Here is a 23,164-nt window from a genome sequence, read left to right as displayed (position 1 = left end):
TTTTACACATTGCTGTGATCACAGTGTTCTGTCAAAGCAATAGAAAAGTAACTAATACCTTGAGGGAAGACACACAAGGCAAAGGAACCCAAGCACAGGCCCCAAGGTAAGACTCACTTTCCTTTCACAAGGGACCCAAGTGACAACTGTGACAGGCTGGCTAGAGGTGAAGGAAGGTGAGAAAGCATCGCAGGTATGGAGATTTATATGCCCAGATCTTCAGCCCAGGATAAGGACTTGGGTTTCTATTTTGAGCCTAATGAGAAGTCTTGGTCTTACAGAATCTTAAAAGTTTGATTTCTGCCTTAAGGAGTCTCAGGCATCTGTGTTGGGAACACTGCCAATGGGAGTAACCTGGGTTGCTGCCAGAGAAGTAAGAAGAACTCAGGGAGTCCAAAGTGCCCTGATTCAGGAAGCTTATCAAAGGGAAAGCCAATGGGATTTCCCAACAAGTGAAATTTAAATGTCTAGGTCCTAATACACTTCTAGTTAATGGGAGGGGAAGAGAAGAAGCTTATTCCTATTGCAGATTGCTAGCAGTATTAGTACCGATAACTGTAGAGAGAAAGAGTGACAGCATGAAGACTGTTGTGAAGAGCTAAAGAAACAAAGATGAATGGGAAAAGCTGTGAGGCACGGAGAAGAGGGAGATCCTACAGAAAGATGAGGGAAAATGTAAACGAAACCTTGGAGCTTTCCAAGACCAAATGCTGAGCACAGAGAGTATCTCCAGCTCACGAATCGAATTAGCTTCCTGTGCAGACCCAGACTGAGCACAGGCCCTGTGTGGCGTCCTTCTCGATACGTACCTCATCAATCTGTTGTGCACTGTCCCCTCTAGCTCCCAGGCGGACCATACCAAAGGCAGCTGAGAGACTCAGAGGGCATACAAAGATATTTTTATGAGCATCATCTTTGCTAATCTCTTGGAAAAAATCGAAGCAAAATTTGTTATTTGCTGCAACAAGAGAGTCCATTGTCAAACTTGTTACTGTCTAAAAGAAAAAGAAAGAAAAAAAGTGAATGGAGAAAATTGATAAGCAAGCCATTGTTATTTTTAATGCCTGGAATGTAACAATATACAATTATTCAATGTGTTTCTTAACAACTGGAAAAATTAACTTTGAGTATAGCTCCATGGTAGAATACTTGCCTAGCATAGGCAAGATAAAGAAAGAGGGAAGGAGAGGAAGAAAGGAGAAAAGGAAAAGAAGGAGGCGGAGAGAGAGAGAGACAGAGAGAGAGAGAGAGAGAGAGAGAGAGAGAGAGAGGAGAATCCAGAAGGAGAAGAAAAGGAAAAGGAGGGAAGAGGAAGAGGAAGAAGGAGAGGAAGAAGACATGGAGCGTGAGGAAAGCAGAGTGTGTGTGGAGGATTTGAAAACTAAAGTCATCATCTTTCTGTATAAATAGTGAAATTGGTATCTGTGTTAATATAGATAGAAATCTTTTTATTCACAACTACAACAGAAAAAAAACCACTAGTCAGTTGGCTTAGGAAACAGAAATCTATTATCCCACAGTCCTGGAAGCCAGGAAGCCAGAATCGAGGGATCTACAGAGCCAGTCGCTCTGGAGGCTCTCAGCAGAAGGCTGTCCACACCTCACCACTTCTGGTGTTGTCAGTCATCTCTGCTATTTCTCAGATGACAAAGGTGCCATTCTAACCTCTGCTCTGTCTTTTTATACATGTATATGCACATATATGTGTCCACATTTCTTCTTCCTCTGAATGAGGACTCAGAACCAGCATGACCTTATCTTATCGTGAGTACATCTGTAAAGACTGTTTCCAACTAAGGTCGCAGTTGTGAGAACAGAGGGTAAAACAAGCCCATTCACTCATGTCAGAACTTCATTCAGGTAAAATGAAGAAGAGGTTAGCACCAAGTCAGCAGCCAAGAAAACACAACTATCTCTGCCTCCTCTTGAGCTGTGCTCTATTCTGTTCTTTCCTCCATGGTCTGTGTCTGAGAAACTGTCTGGAAAATTGTTACGCTGTGTATTCTCTGTTAAGGACCTCTTCATCTTTTGACTAACCATACATACAATCTAATTTCATATACTTTAGCTATCAACAATACTGCTCACGACACAGCAGAGCTTGAAAGCCGCCAACTTTGTAGAGGTAATTGATTTTAATTCCTTTGTGGCAGCCTAACAGTGCAGGTAAAATGGAACCAAACTAGGAGAATGGCTTTTCTAATAACAATTCCTTGACTCATCCTCACTCTAGTCTAGAAATACAGACTAGTATTTAGGTGTCATCCTCCCACTCAAATTAAATAGTTTCTTCTCTTCTCTTATGGACCTCATGTGTTTCTTTTTTCTTTCATTCTCTTTCTTTCTTTTCTTTTTATTCCCTTATCTGTAGTGTGTCCCTAGCCAATATTATTTTATTGGATATTTTATTTATTTACATTTTCCTTTCCCGGTTCCCCCTCAAGAAATCCCCTATCCCATCCTCCCTTTCCCTGCTTCTATTAGAGTGCTCGCCCACCACCCACCCACCCACCCACTCCCACCTCCCTATCTTGGCATTCCCCTACACTGGGCCATCAAGACTTCACAGGACTAAGGGCCTCTCCTCCCACTGATCTCTGACAAGGTCATCCTCTACTGCATATGCAGCTGGAGCCGTGTGTCCCTCTTTGGTTGATGGTTTAGTCCCTGGGAGCTCTGGGGGATCTGGTTGGTGATATTGTTGTTCTTCCTATGTGGTTGCAAACCCCTTCATCTCCTTCAATCTTTTCTCTAACTCCTCCATTGGGGACCCTGTGCTCAGTCCAATGGTTGGCTGTGAGCATCTGCCTCTGCATTTGTCAGGCTCTGGCAGAGCCTCTCAGGAGACAGCTATATCAGGCTCCTGTCAGCATTCACTTCTTGGCATCCACAATAGTGTTTGGGTTTGATAACTATATATAGGCTGGATCCCAAGTGGGGCAGTCTCTGAATGGCCTTTCTTTCAGTCTCTGCTCCATACTTATTCTCCATATTTCCTTTATTGAGTATTTTGCTCCCCCTTCTAAGCATCCACACATTGGTCTTCCTTCTTCTTGAGCTTCATGTGGTCTGTGAATTGTACTTCTAAGGCACAAATATAAGCCCTGGTCTGTGTTACCACTGTGAGACACTGAACACAGAGTTAAGCACTGAGAAAGTTACTGCCCTGAAGAGAATGGTGCTTGTGGCTCTCACATGTTACCAATTTGATAGAAACTCACTCTACCATGAAGCACAGATCAACAAGATCCTAGGCAACTTTTAAAAAATGTGCCTGCCTCACACGTGTTAAATGTTTTGTATACATGAACTTTAGTTCTGGAATTCTACAAAGTGTATCCAATCACTTTCATATGACAGAGCAAAGCACTGAAGAAGTAAATCATATATGCATTAAGGTTCACATTAACACTGTCACACTACACTGATTTAACTCCATCAATATCTCCTCTACAATGAAAATAGGCTGATTGCACACACACACACACACACACGCACACACACACATACACACACACCCCACTACACACACACACACACACACACACACACACACACACACACACACACACTGAATGTACAATGGTGCAGTCACATCCCTTTAAATGAAAGTTTATAATTATTTTTAAGGGTGTTTTTCTGACAAACTTGTAACACATTTGTTCTTCCCATGACAGGCCTGATATTAGGTTTGAGATAAACTTTTGCTTTAATGCTATATGTGGCTGAGGTGACCAGTCCTATACCCACGTGTATATAAGAAACACTAATTGAACCCAGAAATAGATTTGAGAGGGGAACATAAATTTTATTTAAGAGGAGTTCTGGAGACACAAGGGAAGAGTAAGAGAGAGGTATGGACAAATGCCTTGTACCCATGTATACAATTCTCATAAAAGATATTAATACGTAAGCCTATTTTCAAAGACCATTTAAGTTTTTTGTTGTTTTTGTTTTTTGTTTTGTTTTCAAGAGCAATATTCCCCCTGAAAAGTGGCATTTCTTCACATAATGTGTTCTGGATATCTCAATAAAGTTGAATTGCCTCAGAAACCATGCTCTTGCTGGGAAATACCTTCACTTTCTTTATAGTTACTTTAAATTCAGCTTCCATTAGCAATTTTGAAGAAAGCGTACTAGTGAAGTAAAGAAAGGATGCCATTGCCATGAATTGAAGGGATTTAATCTTAACTTTTTCAAAAAGGCTTAATGCTTTTAAAGCCTTGATTTTATTGCCACAGTTGATATAGGTAACATCTCTGTGAATGAAGAGGACAGTGGCCGCTCTGGCTGACTGTTTGCTACTCACACAAAGGTCAGAGGGCATGCTGAGTCCTGGCTGGCAAATGGTGGACTCAGCCTGGTGAGCACCCACTCTGCGGTTGCATCACAGCATCTCTGGCTCTTGGAAGGGTTGTTCATTCCTACCATCAGTGCTCACAGAGCTAAAGGAATGAAAGCTTCACTGCTTTAGGAAGAACATGATCGTTCATGTAGACCAACTCCCTTCTCAGAATAAAAATACTCTGAGAACAGATGAAGTGTAGTGATTTGTACACTACCATGAGTGGGCCAGGAGAAACGCCAGGCTAAGACCTCACCATGCCCAGGCATGTTCTCTATTACAACATCTTTGTTTTATTAACAATAATTTCACTTGTTTCTAATACTCGTGCTATCTCTTGCTTACACACTGAATATCCTCACACTCTATAACTTTTGCAGACAACATCTAGGAATTTTATGACCTAGTTTTCGTGACTACCTTGACCAGGCTATTCTGATCTCAGCTTCCTTTTCTGAGTCTGAACCTGTTAGAATGCCACAGACTGTCTTGTATCCCCTACTGCACTCTGGGTGTCTTTAGCACTTCCTTTCAAGGAAAAGTTTCTACTGGAATATGTCCAGAAAAAGTAAGCAGCAGAGTTATTGTCACAGCACTAACAAGAAGTCAATGGTTGTTCTTCTTGGGTTTATATAACTCTAGAATAAAGGAAAAATTAATGTAATATTTTGATTAAGATACCACTAATAACCAACTTCTCAAGGTCAGTTGGTTGGTTGGTTGGCTGGTTGGTTGGTTGGTTGGTTGGTTAGATGGTTGATTAATTAGTAGGTTGGCTGGTTAATTAGTTTGGATGGAGATAAAATTAACTCAAACAAATCAGTAGCCTTCCTCTACTCAAAAGATAAACAGGCTAAGAAAGAAACTAGGGAAACAACACCCTTCACAATAGTCATAAATAATATAAAATACCTTGATGTGACTCTAACCAAGCAAGTGAAATATCTGTATGATAAGAACTTCAAGTCTCTGAAGAAAGAAATTGAAGAAGATTTCAGAAGATGGAAAAATCTCCCACGCTCATGGATTGGCAGGACTAATACAGTAAAAATGGTCATCTTGCCAAAAGCAATCTACAGATTCAATGCAACCCCCATCAAAATTCCAACTCGATTCTTTACAGAGTTAGAAAGAGCAATTTTTTATTGGATATTTTATATTTGCATTTCAGATGTTAACCCCTTTCCTAGTTTCCAGTCCATAAACCCCTTATCCCCTTCCCTCTCCCCCATATTCTATAAGGGTGCTCCCCTACCCAACCACTTAACCCCTTCCCACCTCCACACCCTGACATTCCCCTACACTGGGAGATCCAACCTTGGCAGGACCAAGGGCTTCTCCTCCCATTGATGCCCAACAAGGTCATCCTTTGCTATATATGAATCTGGAGCCATGAGTCTGTCCATGTGCAGTCTTTGGGTGGTGGTTTAGTCCCTGGGAGCTCTGGTTGGTTGGTATTGTTCTTATGGGGTTGCAAACACCTTCAGCTCCTTCAATACTTTCTCTAACTCCTCTGTTCTCAGTTCAATGGTTGGCTGCTAGCATTCACCTATGTATTTGTCATGCTCTGGCAGAACCTCTCAGGAAACAGCTATATCAGGCTCCTGTCAGCATGCACTTCTTGGCATCAGCATCAGCAGTATTGTCTGGGTTTGGTGGCTGTATGTATATGGACTGGATCTCTAAGTGGGGAAGGCTCTGAATGGCCACTCCTACAGTCTCTGCTCCAAACTTCATATCCATATCTCCTCCCATATCTCCTCCTTTTAAGAAGGACTGCAGCATCTGCACTTTGGTCATTGTTCTTGAGATTCATGTTGTCTGTGGATTGTATCTTGGGTAGTCCGAGCTTTTGGCCTAATATCCACTTGTCGGTGAATGCATACAACGTGTCTGAGAGTTTTGTTGGAGGGGGGATTGGTTTACCTCACTCAGGATATTTTCTACTTCTATCCATTTGCCTGTGAATTTCAATTATTTTTAATAGCTAAGTAGCATTCCATTTTGTAAATGTACCACATTTTCTGTATCCATTCCTCTGTTGAAGAACGTCTAGGTTCTTTCCAGCTTCTGGTTATTATAAATAAGGCTATTATGAACATAGATGAGTGAGTATCCTTGTTTTATGTTGGAGCATCTTTTGGGTATATGCCCAGGAGTGGTATAGCTGGGTCCTCAGGTAGTACTATGTCCAATTTTCTGAGGAACCTCCAGACTGATTTGCAGAATGGTTGTACCAGCTTGCAATCCCACCAACAACAGAAGAGTATTTCTCTAGAAAGAGCAGTTTGCAAAATCATTTAGAATAATAAAAATAAAAATAAAAGAACTTCTGCAGGGCTCACCATCCCTGACCTCAAGCTGTATTACAGAGCAATCATGATTTAAAAAAACAGCATGGTATTAGTACAGAGACAGGCAGGAAAATCAATGGAATAGTACTGAAGACTCAAAAATGAGCCATACAGGCGAAGGCACGTATAAGATAGAATGAGGCCTGTCATTGGACAAGAAGGAAGAATGACCAGAAGAAAAGTTTTAGAGAGAGGAGGAGACTGGAGCGAAAAAGGAGAAGCTGCAGAGAGAACATGGAGGCTAATATTAAGATTCTACTCTGCGAGGCAAAGATTAAGACAGACACAGAAGGAACACCCATTCAGAGCCTGCCCCACATGTGGCCCATACATATACAGCCACCCAATTAGACAAGATGGATGCAGCAAAGAAGTGCATGCTGACTGGAGGCAGATGTAGATCTCTCCTGAGAGACACAGCCAGAATACAGCAAATACAGAGGCGAATGCCAGCAGCAAACCACTGAACTGAGAATAGGACCCCCGTTGAAGGAATCAGAGAAAGAACTGGAAGAGCTTGAAGGGGCTCGAGACCCCATATGTACAACAATGCCAAGCAACCAGAGCTTCCAGGGACTAAGCCACTACCTAAAGACTATACATGGACTGACCCTGGACTCTGACCTCATAGATAGCAATGAATATACTAGTAAGATCACCAGTGGAAGGGGAAGCCCTGAGTCCTGCTAAGACTGAACCCCCAGTGAACGTGATTGTTGGGGGGAGGGCGGCAATGGGGGGAGGATGGGGAGGGGAACACCCATAAAGAAGGGGAGGGGGAGGGATTAGGGGGATGTTTGCCCGGAAACCGGGAAAGGGAATAACATTCAAAATGTAAATAAGAAATACTCAAGTTAATAAAAAAAAAAAAAGATTCTTCTCTGCACCTTTACAGGTTGTTATGAATATTCTTAATGGATGGATGTATACAGGGCTTTGCATATCTAGATGAGCGAATTATATATTATCAATTGGATCAGAGGTTATTGTGTTGTGTGTTCTTTCCTATGGCAATTTAAGTTTAAGAGAGTTTGTGCTGGTAAAGACACTGGGCCACCACAGAATTGAGATGTGTGTGTTTGGCATGGTGGCAACCTCAACCTGCCTTGGGAACTAGATGGGTAAAGAGATTGTTGCCAGGCTCAGAGAGAAGCCATTGGCAGTGCGATATGGGACAGAGCAGAGCTGGTGAGACCCTTTGCTGACTGAGATGAAGATGTCTACCAGATATCTTGGGGCACTGTGGTGCCGGATCTAGTACGAGATAAAAGAAAGCAATTTTTTATAATTTTACAGCAACACCAACACCCCTTTGGTCACTTGATCATTGACAAAGGAACTAAAACTTTCCAACAGAAAAAGATAGCATTTTCAACAAATGGTGTTGGTTAAACTGGAGGTCGGCATGTAGAAGAATGCAAATTGACCTATTCCTATATCTTTGTACAAAGATCAAGTCCAAGTGGACCAAGGACCTCTACATAAAACCAGATACACTGAAAATAATAGAAGAGAAATTGGGGGAGAACCTCAAACACATAGGCACAGGGGAAATTTTACTGAACAGAACACCAATGGCTTATGCTCTAAGATCAATAAACAACAAATGGGACTTTATAAAATTGCAAAGCTTCTGTATGACAAAGGACACTGTCAATAGAACAAAACAGCAACCATCAGATGGGGAAAGATCTTTACCAATCCTAAATCCGACAGAGAGCTAATATCCAATATATACAAAGAACTCAAGAAGTTAGACTGCAGAGAACCAAATAACCCTATTAAAAATAGGGTACAGAGCTAAAACAAACAATTCTCAACTGAGGAATATCGAATGGCCGACAAACACCTAAAGAAATGTTGAACATCTTTAGTCATCAGGGAAATGCAAATCAGAACAACCCTGAGATTCCACCCCACACCAGTCAGAATAGCTAAGTTGAAAAATTTAGGTGACAGCAGATGCTGGCAAGGATGTGAAGAAATAAGAACACTCCTCCATTGTTAGTGGGATTGCAAGCTGGTACAACAACTCTGGAAATCAGTCTGGCCGTTCCTCAGAAAACTGGGTATAGTACTACCTAGGACCCGGCTATACCACTCCTGGGCATATACCCAAAAGATGCTCCAACAAATAACAAGAACACGTGCTCCACTATGTTCATCGCAGCCTTATTTATAATAACCAGAAGCTGGAAAGAACCCAGATGTCCTGCAACAGAGGAATGGATACAGAAAATGTGGTTCATCTACACAATGGAATATTACTCAGCTGTTAAAACAATGACTTCATGAAATTTCTAGCCAAATGAATGGAACTAAAAATTATCATCCTGGGGTTGGGGATTTAGCTCAGTGGTAGAGTGCTTGCCTAGCAAGTGCAAGGCCTTGGGTTCGGTCCCCAGCTCCAAAAAAAAGAAAAAAGAAAAAATTAATTATCATCCTGAGTGAGGTAACCAAGTCACAAAAGAACACACTTGGTATGCACTCACTGATACTAGCCCAAAACCTTGGAATACCTAAGAAAAAATTCACAGATCATATGAAGCTCAAAAAGGAAGACTAAAATGTGGATGCTTCGGTCCTGCTTAGAAGGGAGAGCAAAATACTCATGGGAGGAAATACAGGAACAAAGAGTGGAGCAGGGACTGAAGGCAAGGTCATCTAGAGACTGTCCCACCTGGGGATCCATCCCTTATGCAGCCACCAAACCCAGTTACTAGTGCTTGCTGACAGGAGCCAGATATGGGTGTTTCCTGAGAGGCTCTGCCAGTGCCCTACTGATACAGTGAGGATGCTCACAGCTAGCCATTGGACTGAACAAGGGGACCCTAATGGAGGAGTTAGAGAAAATACTGAAGAATGTGAAGGGGTTTGCAACCCCATAGGAAAAACAACAATATCAAACAACCAGACTTCACCAGAGCTTCCAGGGACTAAATTCCCAACCAATTAGTGCACATGGAGGGACCAATGGCTTCAGCCGCATATGTAGCAGAGGATGGCATTGTCCAGCATCAATAGAAGGAAAAGCCCTTGTTCTTGTGAGGGTTCATTTCCCCAATGTAGGGAAATGCCAGGACATTGAGGTGGGAGTGAGTGGGTAGGAGTGGGAGCATCCTCATAGAAGCAGGAGGAGGGGGAGGAGGTATGGCAGAGGGAGGAAAGGGATAACATTTGAAATGTAAATACATAAAATATCAAAGAAAAATAAAAATAAATAAAATTAGTCAGGGATGCAGTTTTTATAATTGAAAGTGATCTAATCATACAATGACTGTTGATAACATCCTTGTACTGGGTTAGGTTCTGTAGAAGAATGAACTGAAAGAGATGCAATGTCTGCCTTTGAAATATTGACAGATCATAAAAAGTTCCCAAACAACCCAATCTGGTATCTTAAAGGTGAGGAAAATGGTGGGTTTGGGGAAGAGTGGTCAGTGTCAAGTAGAAGCATTAGTGATCCAATAGACTGACTCCCCGAACAGAACCATTTGAGTGTTTGCTAAATTCTATGGTTTAAATGAACAAACACACTAGTTCAAACTGCGAACAGCACATCAGTATGCTCAGATTTGGGAAAGAATGGAGTCTGCTCTCACTAAAAGAAGGAATCAGCTCCTGGGTACCCTAGACCCCAAGCATGAAGACTTCTAGAAGCAGGTCATGTTCTCTTCCCTGATCTAGGTGTTGCCTTGCATGGTAAACTTACATCTTTACACATTCATGCAGACTTATATATAAAGATAACTTGCATATATATGTTTAATTTTAAAATGCATTACAAATATATTATCAAGCATGATTGTTAGTTTAAGACACTGTCAGCTTGTATTTGGTACAAGAAGGAAGAGTACTGGAAAATTGATAAGCAATACCACACGGTGAAACTCAGGCTGTAGAGGCAAGCAGGGCGGGCTCTCGAAGACCAAAAGGAAGTGCTTCCCTTTTACTCTGGAACACAGTCCCTATACAAACTGAGATTGTGTAAGTCTAAAGGTGATTGACTGCTAGTGAAGACTGCCTATTAAGCTGCAACTTGAAAAACTTGAACATGATTTGCCCTAGTCATCACTGTTTCCAAACACCCCTGAAATAACCTTTTAAAGTAGTAAGGTCCCCCCAAATCCATTAGAACTACCCTTACCCATGATGACTTTAGAATTCTAGCCACAGTGTACCCAATGTTTTGCATATATTGTCTCATTCTCATGAAAAAAAAAAAAAACACCTTATAAATTTAGCAACTCACACGGTCTAAGAAAAGTGACTAGCAGATTGCAAACTGGTTGACTCAGACTGACACCAGAGTCTTTGTCCCACCATCTATATGTCCCACCCTCAGCAAACATTAGCACCCTAGTGGCATATCCTGAATGCACCATCAGCTGTCTCTGTTATTACAATACTTGCTGTAGGTGCAAGTCCACTTTGTGTCTCTCACCAAAGCAACTATTTACACAAAGAACCCCCAGCCTAGAGAGTCTTCCTTAGGACTTCCTTCCCTGTCAACATGTGTTTTAGACCCCAGTATGCCCTCCTATGACTCTCAGAACCATTGCTTATAATACTGGCCTTGGAAAAGTCTTCATATTGCTTACAGACAGAAATTGAGATACCAAGACTGTAAATAACCTTAACCTTCATTGAGATCGTCTTGCATAGTTCCTATATCTACTCACCCCAAGATCACCTCTTTCTGATCATGGCTACCCAGAGATGAGGTAACAGATAACTTCTATTCAGAAAATAAAATAAAAATCCATCTATGTAAAAAGGAAAAAATCTATAATAATTTGCCAATATTTCCAAATAACTGATATACTATTTAACTTCTAACAAGAATAAAGAATGTGATAATGTAAAGAAAATTGATTCTCAAGTTATAACTGACTGTACAGATGGGCGGACAATGACAATGAGAGGTTTGTCCTCATTGTATTCATAATTTCATTGTCTTTGTCTCCCATGTGCTTTGAGGTCTTGAAATTTCATGCACTTCATATTATATGTGCATTATGTATGTGCATGTGTCCAAATGTGTGCATTGAATACGTGTGTACATGCATATGTGTGTGCATATGCCTGTGCATGCATGTGCAAATGTATGCATGTATGTATGTATGCTCATTTAAGCATGTGTGCATGTCCATTTGTGTGTGCACACGTGTCTCTGTGTAAATGCATCATCTTCACCACTCCTCACTTCAGACCATGTCTGACGTGTATGTCTGCACTGTAACTGTGTCATCTCTGTCCTTTTACTCTTGGTACAATTCAGTGAACATATGCAATTTTTACACGGATGCCTTAGTCACTTTGTTAGTTTCCCATCTTTCACTGTAACGACGTGAACGTCTTTGTGACTGCAGTTGTTCCTCTTTCATCGTATTTCACGACGATGCTTCTTCAGCATGAGATTTCTAGTTCAGATATTCTAAGATCTTTTGTCTTTCACACTAACACATCGGGGCTTCAGATAAAGACACACGAAATATACGAATCATAATCTATCTTCAGATAATAGCAGTTTGTCGTTCTTTATTACTTAAAGTATAAATATGGGGTCAATAAGATGACTCAGCTGGTCAAGGTCCTTGCTGACAAGCCTGAGGACCTGAGTTTGATTCTTGGGACCCTAATGGTACAGGAGAGAACAGATTCCTGTAAGTTGTCCTCTGAGCCTCACTCACACATCACAACATGGGCATGGGTGTATACACACACACACACACACACACACACACACACACACACAAATAAAGCCTTTAAAAAGTAAGTATACCAAAACAATAGTATTGCATTAGGTTCATAGTCTAGTGATAATTGTTAATGTGGAAACATCTAGAATATGCTTTCTCCTGTTGTCTGTTAATTGTCCTCTAATATCCATCTGTCACTCATCCATTGAAGTCATGAAATATATGGATGGACTATATATCATTTTATTTTATATATACACATATATGTTTCACAAAAGCTGGTTTATTCCTAAGTTTTATTTCCCATTACTGCTATTGTAGATTATTTTTACTCTTAATTATTTAAAATTCTCAATATTTTAGTGCTATTTTGTCATTTAATTACCTGAAATTATCATATCTTAAGTAAAATTTTAAAACACATCAAATTCTAATCTTTATGAGAAAATAAATCTTCCTGGTACAGTTTTATCTGTGTCTTGTGTACTTTTTATTCTTAATGCTTTTCTTTTGTTAAGAAAGGATCTTTTTTACTTCCTGTTGTCTGGCTTAGTGAGAGGGGTTTGATGATCTACTGTTTGATTGTTTTATTTTTCTGTGGTGCTAAAGACAGACCCATGTGCTCTACAATCATGCTGCGTTCACAGCACTTTTTTTTTTATTTATTTTATTTATTTGTATATGAGTACACTGTGGCTGTCTTCAGACACACCAGAAGAGGACATCGAATACCATTACAGATGGTTGTGAGCCACCATGTGGTTGCTGGGAATTGAACTCAGGACCTCTGGAAGAGCAGTCAGTGCTCTTAACCGCTGAGCCATCTCTCCAACCCCCGTTCACAGCACTCTTAGATGGTTTGAGGCACCAATACTTGACCTATCACACCTAGTTTCTGTCTTCCTGGTTTCTCTATTCATGCAACGCCCTCTTACACTTGCTGCCACCCTCTTCTCCTAAAAGATCAATTATGGTACATGATTTATATCTCTTTGCTTGTCCATATTACTCATAAGTACTTGTTTTTTATATTTCAATATTCACTTCATGTTTAAATATGGTTCCCTGGAGAGTAAACTCAGGGTTTTTATTCATCTCTGTTCTTTGTCAGTGGAGAACAGAATGGCAGCACGTAGAAGCATTTATAGAGTGCACATGCACGGCTTTGCCTTGTTTCTGTGGTAGACAGTTCTAACATCTGAAAACCTAGGCATATTTAAATATGTTGGCATCTGCTGCAGCCACAATGCATGGAAGTGTTACATAGTAGACTCAGCCCTTGATTAATACTTTACTAGATTAGAAACAGCTCCTGCTTCTTTCCCTTTATGGGAAAAAAATGTTAGATTTAAACTGGACAGAGGTTTTAACAACTCAGAAGATTTTGGATAAAATTATTCTTTCCTGGTTGACATGATGACTCACAGGGTAAAGCTAGCTGCCACTAAGCCCAAGGTGCAAGGAAAGAACCAATTTCCACAAGTCAACCTCTAACCTCCACACACGTGCCATGGCGCACACACACACACACACACACACACACACACACAAATAAACATATTTTTCATTTAGAAAAATTATTCTTTCCTATATACAATAGGAAAAACCTTAATACTCCAAAAATTTCTTAGATTTTATAATTTCTATAATTTCCTCATCTAACAACCCAATATTGAAACCCCAACTTTATATAAGTGGATGCTATTCTGCTGGAATCAGTGGTCAAACCAGGAAATAGCAAGCAACATAGTAAATAATATCTAAAAATAAAGAAATAGTTGTGAAAGATGTTAATCAAAACTATTTTCCTAGACATGATACAAAGATGTATTTAAATTCACATTGTTTAAAATGCAGACATTACATTCTTGTGCCATTTTATATTTCAGCAATAATGTATTAAAAGATGAGATATAATCTCAATGTGAAGATGAAAATATTCAATCAGCCCCATCTTTTAAAGACTCAATCAGACATATCAACTTGCTGCCTGGCCAATTGGGGCCTGAGGAATAGAATGTTATTTTTAGATTTTGATGAGTATTACCATAGCTGAAAAATATCCAAACCATCATAATATCAAAATACTATTTTTAAGGGCATCTGACTTAATAGATATAAGATAGAGGATCATTTCAATTACATCCTTTGGGTATTTAAAATAAACTTCCAGTGTAGTCCTCATTGTCCAAAATGACACAAGCACGCAAGCATTTACCTTCTTGCCTTCAGATTTGCTTCTGAGTCCTGGCCAGGGAAGTTTCAATCCACACCCTGTCAGGAATGGAAATATATCAGCATGGCCCCTCCCATGCTGGCACTTTTCCAGGTACCATGTTGAAATCTAGAGTAGAGTTGTCATTGATTGATTGAGGGAAACAAAAATGTGGCAAGTGTTTCTTAAAGAAAGCTTGCATGCCCTATGCTTTCAGTTAAATTAAATACTTAACACGACACATTTACATTTTCTTTACTATTTACAGTTGTGTCTTTTCATGAGTCCCTAAAAATAACATCAGTCTAGCACTCTTCACTCCAACATCAACAGTAAAGGAAAGCAAGGGTCTCATTAATATCCCATACACACCATCCTACATGTCTTATGACTGGTTTTCAATTGTTATAAGCTTCTATAACTCACTACATGGGAGCTGCAAGGTGTGCTATTTCTAAAGTAGGGCTATGGTTCTTGCAGCGCTGCAAAGGTGGGCATGGGGACTATTATCTGACCACTGGCTAGAATAACTCACTATCTATTGCATGATGGAGGTTATAAAAGAATCTGGTAGAGAACGTATGAGGGATAGAGACAGAGAAAGGAAGCTTCTAGAAAAGAACTAGTTGTTAGGAAGCAGAGACAGGCACTGGACGTACATCAACATCACTAAGAAGCTCACTGTCTACAGTGGCTTCCTCAGCTTGCTTATTTATGATATGTTTACTCAAGGAATTTCAGGGGCTCAGATACCTCTGCTTTTCTCTTATAGCACATTTGTACTTTTGTAAAAGCTTCCATTAAAAGATACTGAGCAACTGGGGAAAAGGGGTTTAAAACTGAACCCAAGAAAATTCTGATGTTACTTCTAGCTCAAACACTCTAGGATCTTAAAATGCTCTTGCCTGTGGAGTGGAGGTCATCCAGAAAATGCTATAACAAGAAAGAGGGAGCTATAACAAGAAAGATACAATAGGATGTAGCAACACATGAGGGCCCCTCTCCTTTCTGTCATTCTCTGTGTGTGTGTGTGTCTCTCTCTCTGTCTCTCTGTCTCTGCTCTGTCTCTGTCTCTCTTTTTTCTCTCCCTCTTCTCCCTCTCCCCCTTTCCCCTTTTCTTCCCCTCCCTCTCTCCTACATCTCCTGTTACTTCTTGTCAGACAACGATATTGTCAGAGTTATCATATCAGAAATATGAGCTTCTAAAAGTGCAGGGAATGTCAAATGAATGGTTTTAAAATGATATTGCTTTTATGGAGAATGTGAGTTTCTTAGTCATCTAATTCACAAATGAAGCAAGTTAAAGTCATCGTCATCCTTACAACATAAGATGTCAGTTGGAATCAGTGGCTAAACAATGAGAAGCTCTCTTCTGTCTCAAACATCAGAGAAAACGCGTTTTCTATTAATGTTCTCCCCTTCCTGATCACTTGAAGTGTGGCTCTGTCTCTTTCTCTACAATGCCAAACACCACTTACCTACTGGTAATGATTTGTAGGAAGACAGAAAATGTACCATGTGATTCAATAAATGTTTGGTGCTAACTGATCATTGGCTTCTATGCGAATGTGAAAAAGACACTGCAGTCTTTTACAAAGATCACTCTTTAACCTTAGAACAGGGTGGCTTCTCGCCTATCCTTATGGATTTGTGATTCCCCCTTTTGTTATTGTTGGCTGATGATATTGCCGTGAGATTCTAAGCACCTCGGCAAATCAATCCCATTTGATTATCTTTAATCTAGGATTTCACCTATGTATCCCCAAATTTAAAAAAAAAAATCTGACTACAAATGGCTGTACAAATAAGCCTAAAGACATGGGGTGGTGTGATAGCTCTACCAGTGGAGACATACGTACACCCCAACAAGCTGCCGCTGCATGCTAAAGTCACCTGATGAATTACCACCAAAGAGGAAGGTGCATGTTGTGAGCTGCCCGTGACAAGGTCCTCAGGACCTCACAGACAAAGTGTCCTCTGAGCAGCTGAAAGAAGTCTGCCTCTAAGTACAAATGAATCCATGATATTGAAACATGTGTTAAACTTTTTCCAAGTTTTCTAATTGTAATCTTGTTTTTTAGAATTTTGTGGATGCATTTAGAGAAAACACATACTCATTGTCAAGTGATCAAGGAATTGGAAGGAATTTTGGAGGTCAACCAGCCTGAGTGTCCTAAAGAAAGTGAGGGAAAAACAACAAGAACAAAAAAAATCTGTCACCACACCATAAAAAATAGTGCCTGCTTCATCAACTGTGGCTTCCTCTCATTTATGTTACAACTCATCATGAGCTATAAACCAATCAATTAACCTTTTAATGACCAATTGAACTTTTTCTACCTGGAATTAAAAATTCAAAGATGCCAGAATGATTCATCAACCAAAGCTTTTGCCAGCTGGTGATACAAAATGCCATGATTAAGAGTCTCCTCTTGATGACAGCAGTGTATTCAAGATAATGATAATAATAAGCCTCACATCTAAATTTGTACCGCAATACTGAGAAAAACAAGGTATGTTTATAGAAAAATATCAGAAGAGACACTAATTTAAAATTGGATTTAAAATACCAATTCTGCTGGGCATGGTGGTGCACACCTTCAATTTCAACGCTCTGGAAGCAGAGACAGGCGGATCTCTGAATTTTAAGACAACTAAGGCCTAGAGGGGCAGGGAGGAGGGAGGGAGGAAGACAGAGAGAGAGAGAGAGAGAGAGAGAGAGAGAGAGAGAGAGAGAGAGAGAGAGAGAGAGAACAAAATAACCAATTTCCCTTCCCACAAAAGCCTTTGGTTCTCTCAGAGCATAAACTGAATCATCTAAGATTGGAGATAACCCCCACTGCTTGCCCCAGTCTGCCTGAGAGGTGGAGGCCACAGACCACCCAAACAGCCAAAAGATGGTGGAAGATAAGGGATTCTAAGAACAGAGCAAGTGGGTGCAGGACTCAAATCAGCCTGAACTTTATTACCTGGGACCTTGAACAAGTACCTTTTCAATGTGAATCTTCTCATCCATAAACAAACAAAAAAAATCAGTCTTTATGAAATATATTTATTCTGTTCCAAAACTGTAAAGCCGGGCTTCATTTGGTCATCAGTACTGACAAAGATTAGCCTCTGGCATATTCAGCCTATAGCCCTATTTATAAAAATGAGGTCTTATGAGAAAGTGGCACATCTAACCACATAGCACTAAGGTTTGGGTTGTTGTGTAAGAATGTATCCTACAGAGCCAAACCCCTCTGCCCTTCTCTAAAACGGTTTCTGAGCCTGCTTTAAATGAAGACCCTTCATAACTCTGAAGCCTGTAAAGTATTTATATCCTTAAATATGCAACTGATCCTTACACTGATTTAATGGAGAGAATAATGATAAGAAATATAGTTTCTTTCTGTAAAAATATATTTGGGCTAGAGAGGGGTGGGTGAGAGCTCTTGTTCTTGCAGAGAACTTGAGTTCAGTTCCCAGTACCCATGTAAGGCAACTTGTAATTGCCTGCAACTCCACGGAATCTAACGTATCTGCCTTCCATGAGCGCCTGAACTCACATCCACAACTCCCCCCACACACACACACACAGAGAGAGAGAGAGAGAGAGAGAGAGAGAGAGAGAGAGAGAGAGAGAGAGAGAGGAGAATTTAAACATACATGATTTGGTTTAATCTCAATTCCAAGTAAAACTCCCTTATAGGACTTCTATAAAATAATAGCCCAGACATGATTTATTGAACCACTAATTATCAAATGCCAACTGTGTGCCCACCACTAGGTACATGAAGAATGGGGATAGCATTGTCCCTCTATCATGACATCTGGCACAGCAGACCTCTACAGGACAGGCTAGATCATCTGCATTCAGGTATGAAAACATCAATTTAAGATCTTATATGACCTGGACATTGGTGGTGCAGGTCTCTAATCCTAGAACTTGGAAAGCAGAGGTAAGGGGATTGCTGTGAGTTCCACCCAGGCCAGTGTGACCTACACATCACTTCCAGGACACCCAGGGTTACACAGAGAAACCCTGTCTCAAACAAACAAACACCAAAAGATCTTATATGTAATAACATTTCCACATCCATTGTTTCATTCAGACTTCTATTAACTATGTCAACATGACTTAAGAAAAAAATTAGAACTCAGAGCACTTTAGTCATCCTGCTAGAAATTAACAGAATGGGTGGCAATTGAATACCTACCTGTTTTCCATGATTACCCTGGAGTAAAAGTCTCCAGCATGTCTGACTTACACACCAGGACAACTAGCCACAGGAGCCATCACTACCCACAGGAGCTTGTCTACTGCTCAATACGTACCTGCAACCTAGTGACGGCTGTCTCCAGCTAAAGTCCAAGCTGTGATGAAGTCAGTTCAATACCTCAAGGTAGGAACAGCCAAGTTGTTCAGCCTGCAGAGACTGGTAAGGAGAGGTGTTGAGCCAGCAATTCTTCCACTTTTAAATAATGATCGTGAATCAGATTTTTTTTCAAGCTGGCACGTTGCCTGCTTATTTCGAGAAAGCCATAGATTAGGGGATAGAGCCTTTAATAATTCGGCTGCTAAAGGAACCAGAGCCTGGAATCTCTTTTCTTTGTTCTCCCTAAGCACTTTGCGTGCCCCTTTGAGCACAGTGCTACATCACGAGTTTATAATCTACGCAGGGAACACACCAAATCCAAGTGGAGTATTCTCCACAGCCTGTGCCATTGCAGCACCAAATGATCTGGGCACAGATGGGTCTGTACAGTCCTAAGCCATGTGGAAATCTATAGTTATATTGTCCAAGTGTTCTCAACAGCTCCTCTCAATGCTTCTGTTACCCACTCAATCATGCCCACAGATCCACAGCTGTCTAGAATACTAGTTATCTTTTTTCCTTCTGGCATCTGAAACAGAACATAAACAACTGGCAAAATCCCCTTTCCTCCCTTTCTTGCCCCAGTTCCCTCTCTCCACCTCTTCCTTCCTCGTCTCCTGTTTCTTATCCCATGGACCCAACCCACCAATTTTCTCTATCTGTGGCCTCCTCTTTCCCTGGTAGCACCCCCTTATCAGTAAGGCCAAAACAGATGGATTAATTCTCCAGCATGATTCAACAGATAGTATCTATCAACATAAAACATTGGCTCATTTTCAAGAACAATTCATATTTTGTTAAGGGTAACACATCCTTTGGGATAGCTTCAGGATATCCGGGGTCATTTCGGTCTAATTTGTAGAATGGATTTTGAGAAAGGCTCTTTGCCCAATCTGAAGGCAGCACAGTGTGGTTCATCATCAAAGGCCACTCTATCCTCTAAGATATGAGCAACCGCCATAAGTTCCTATCACCAGAGAACATGAAATCGGAAAGTACTTAAATTTGTGCACAGTTGCAAATTAAAACCAAGGTGCCATGAAACTGGCTTAAGTCAGAGAATAATATTATAACCAGTAAGATGACTGTAAAAGCCATAAAATTTTGAATAAGAAGATGATAAAAATAATAGAGTAGAAAAGTATCAATGAATTTTAATAAATTATATCACTTTTAAAATGTTTAATAGTGCAGAAATTAAAGATAATTTACAAGACCAGAAAAGTCCATAATTTTCTCTTCACTGTATGCTCCTTAAATCACTGAGTTCAGACTGCATTTGAGATTTTTCTCCATATTCTATTTAATGCTTCAATCTAAACATTTATTTCTTCATATCTTGAAATTCTATTTAGAAGAATTACTTATAAATTACTCATCCATCCTCTGGATTTAACATTAATGTGGCTTCCAAATGTACGTGAATAGTGCCATTTAAATCTTTTATTTTTAATCTCCTGATCTTAATCTCAAGTATTCTCTTCTCTGTGTATAGATGTGTGGATGGTGAACTATAGAACACAGTTTATGAGCATTTTTAAAAGTGGAATGCTTCATTAAATTGTACTGTGGGGAAATCCCACAATCAATATATGGGAAAGTGTGCTGTTCCAATGACATTGTTTAAGCCATCTTTCTCACCCTAAAACTGAGACTCGACCATTTATCTTCTGAGGAAAATCCCCACCAGAGTATAGAAAATGACCCCTATGTCTCCTGGAACATAAACCATTGCTCTACATAAGTAGACAAGAAGCTACTTAGATATTCTAGGGCTCTTTCGAGTCAGGTTGTACGAACCCTTCAAACGAGTCTGTCACCATGGGGTGGGGACAGGGTGTAACCACCTAATTTTCTGAGTATTCTTAAGGGAACAAAGACAACTCGGAGCCTCCCTGTGACTCTCACAGGATTGCAATTCCCCATATCCTTGTGCTGAGCTTCTCTGGGGCACAAGCCCTGACTTCTGGAAATGGGCTATTTTAAACACCTGGGATGAAGATTCCTCCAATGTGCAATTTATCTGATTCCAGCAATGCTCTAAAAGACCCAGCACATGCAGCGCTTGTCCATACAGCATGCCATCCCTGCTTATGCCCACCTAACTATTGCCTCCAACCCGAGGGCTTCCGGAGAGCGGTCACCCCACAACCCCAGCCTCCTCGGGTGTTTAAGAATGTAACTCATTTTAGAAAAACTCTACTCCAGACGTCAAAGAAAGGACCCAGAAAGAATTTCAGGATTTTGATGGTCTTTTATTTGAAGGTAGAAAGAGGAGGTGCCTGGGCATTGGAGAGAAAATCTGGACAGACAGACAGTAGTTCCTCATGTAGATCTTCCAGTCTTTGGATAAGTGGCTGAGACATAGTGACACATCGCCTTCCCCAAGGCTTATTCAGCCCTATTGGAGGCTGATGCCTTTGTGCATACTGCTCTTGTATCTTTTAGATAAATATTTTTTGGTTTTGATGTTAAAAATACTTTTTAACAGACATTATTTACAGAGATTTTTAAACAGAGATTATTAGTTATTGGAAGGGAAAAATTAAGAATTATAAACACAGTCTACAAATTTCTCTCTTCCCTTTCCTCCCTCCACGTACCCCTCCCTGCTCTCCTTCGAATCCATGGCCTCCTTTTTCATTAATTGCTATTCTATATGCTATCCTAAATATAGCCCGTTCAGTCTGTATAATGTTACTTGTCTGTGTGTTTGCAGGGCTTACCATTTGGTTCTGAATAAGTAATTGCTCTGCTGTTCCCTGGGGAAGACTGTCTCCTGCTCTCAGTATTCCTTAGTTGCTTGTAGCATTTTGTGTGGGGTTGAACTTTTCCCCCCTCCACTTTGACACATCCATTGGTGTCCTCCTTGTCCAGCTCACATTTGGGCAGACATCTTGCTAGATTTTATGGTGTGGCTTTATGTCTAAGGTCATTCTCAGGCTTGCTGGAAACTACACAGGAATACAGAAAACACTCTTGCTTTTCATGGTATGAATCCTCATCTGCTCTGACTGAGTCTTTGGAAGGAACATGGCTATGCCTGCTGCTGAGGATCACTAGGTGCTAGAAAAGGCTCACGATCATAAGAAGGGAACCATTCGTGGAGAGAAGAAATGGCCCTAGAGACTGGGGAGTTTGAGTTCCCTACCTTCAAAGAGAACCAGGCAGGTGGGCAGGTGGCCAGCTTAAATATTGACCAGAACAATTCAGTCCTTTGAAATTGAATCCACTTAACTTGAGCACTTAAGGAATGATTTGCTCAAATCAACCATCAGTAAAACTAAGGGCCCTGTGGTTATGCATAAAAGTCCAAAGGAGGAAATGTTTACATACAAGCTTATTCAGTCCAAATGAGGCAGCAGGACCTGTGGATAAAATCCTGAGGCATTATGGTCATGTGACAGTCTGTGTCAATGAAGTTGTGACTCCCCACACAAACTCATGTGCCCTTCCAGTTTCTTCAAACCAGAGGACAAAGTGTCTTCCAAAACATCTTACCTCTAGATTTGGCACGACCAATAAGGTAAAATAGCAGAACTTAATAGTGCAAGAAATGCCATAAATTAAGTTGGTGACAAGCCAGTAAAGCCACAGCTTTCTTTCCCATGCTGTAATGAAATCCATGTCCAAGAAAAAATCATCACAAAATGAACTTAGGGACCAGAGAAATGAGTCTGCTGGTAAGGACCCTTGCCTCTAAACCTGCTGATCCCAAGTTTTCATCCTGGAGACCACATATTAGAAGAGAACTGACTCTAAAAGCTGTCCTCTGACCATTGAATGCAGGACACACACACACACACACACACACACACACACACACACACACACACTTGCTGGCCTACCTTTCAGAAATTCTCAGAGTGAGCCACCACTTTCTTCAAGGGGAGACAATGACCTTCCAAGGTCTCAGCTGTGCTCTGTGAGTGTTTAACAGTCTAACTCATTTGTCTTTCAAATTCCATACTGAATAAGATATCTGGGAACGTTTATTACTTGTTTTACACTGTTCACTTTGGATTCTAGAAACTGCCCTTTCCGCCATGCACAGTGAGCTCTTTTGGTAGAATTCCCCATTTTTGAAACTTTGTGGTCTTTTCTTTATATTTCCCAATTAATATGGGGGCAGAATTTTAATTTTAGTCCTCTTGAGTTAAATATCTTCAAGCAAATAATAATTGTTATTG

The 23,164-nt window shown here is 40.5% G+C and overlaps 1 protein-coding gene across 3 annotated transcripts in view; it reads right to left on the bottom strand.

Annotated features, from left to right (window-relative positions):
• The window catches only part of Serpinb12 (serpin family B member 12), a 31,506-nt gene extending 12,260 nt beyond the window's left edge, over positions 1-19,246 (bottom strand). Inside the window, exons 1-3 of one of the 3 annotated variants that reach the window (NM_001135867.2) lie at positions 18,934-19,049; positions 14,620-14,675; positions 810-995 (exon numbers count right to left, since the gene is read on the bottom strand). In NM_001135867.2, coding sequence (NP_001129339.1) covers positions 810-977 — 168 coding nt within the window. In that variant the 5' untranslated portion in view covers positions 978-995; positions 14,620-14,675; positions 18,934-19,049. Of the gene's footprint in view, positions 1-809; positions 996-14,619; positions 14,676-18,815 lie in introns of all 3 variants that reach the window. The other 2 variants (XM_087580557.1, XM_087580556.1) reach the window with 2 other exon arrangements.
• Positions 19,247-23,164: the final 3,918 nt, after the last annotated feature.

This window comes from Rattus norvegicus, chromosome 13, assembly GCF_021556685.1.
Source record: "Rattus norvegicus strain SHRSP/BbbUtx chromosome 13, alternate assembly SHRSP_T2T, whole genome shotgun sequence".
Taxonomy (NCBI): Eukaryota; Metazoa; Chordata; class Mammalia; order Rodentia; family Muridae; genus Rattus; species Rattus norvegicus.
This window is presented reverse-complemented; position numbering and strand designations above follow the sequence as displayed.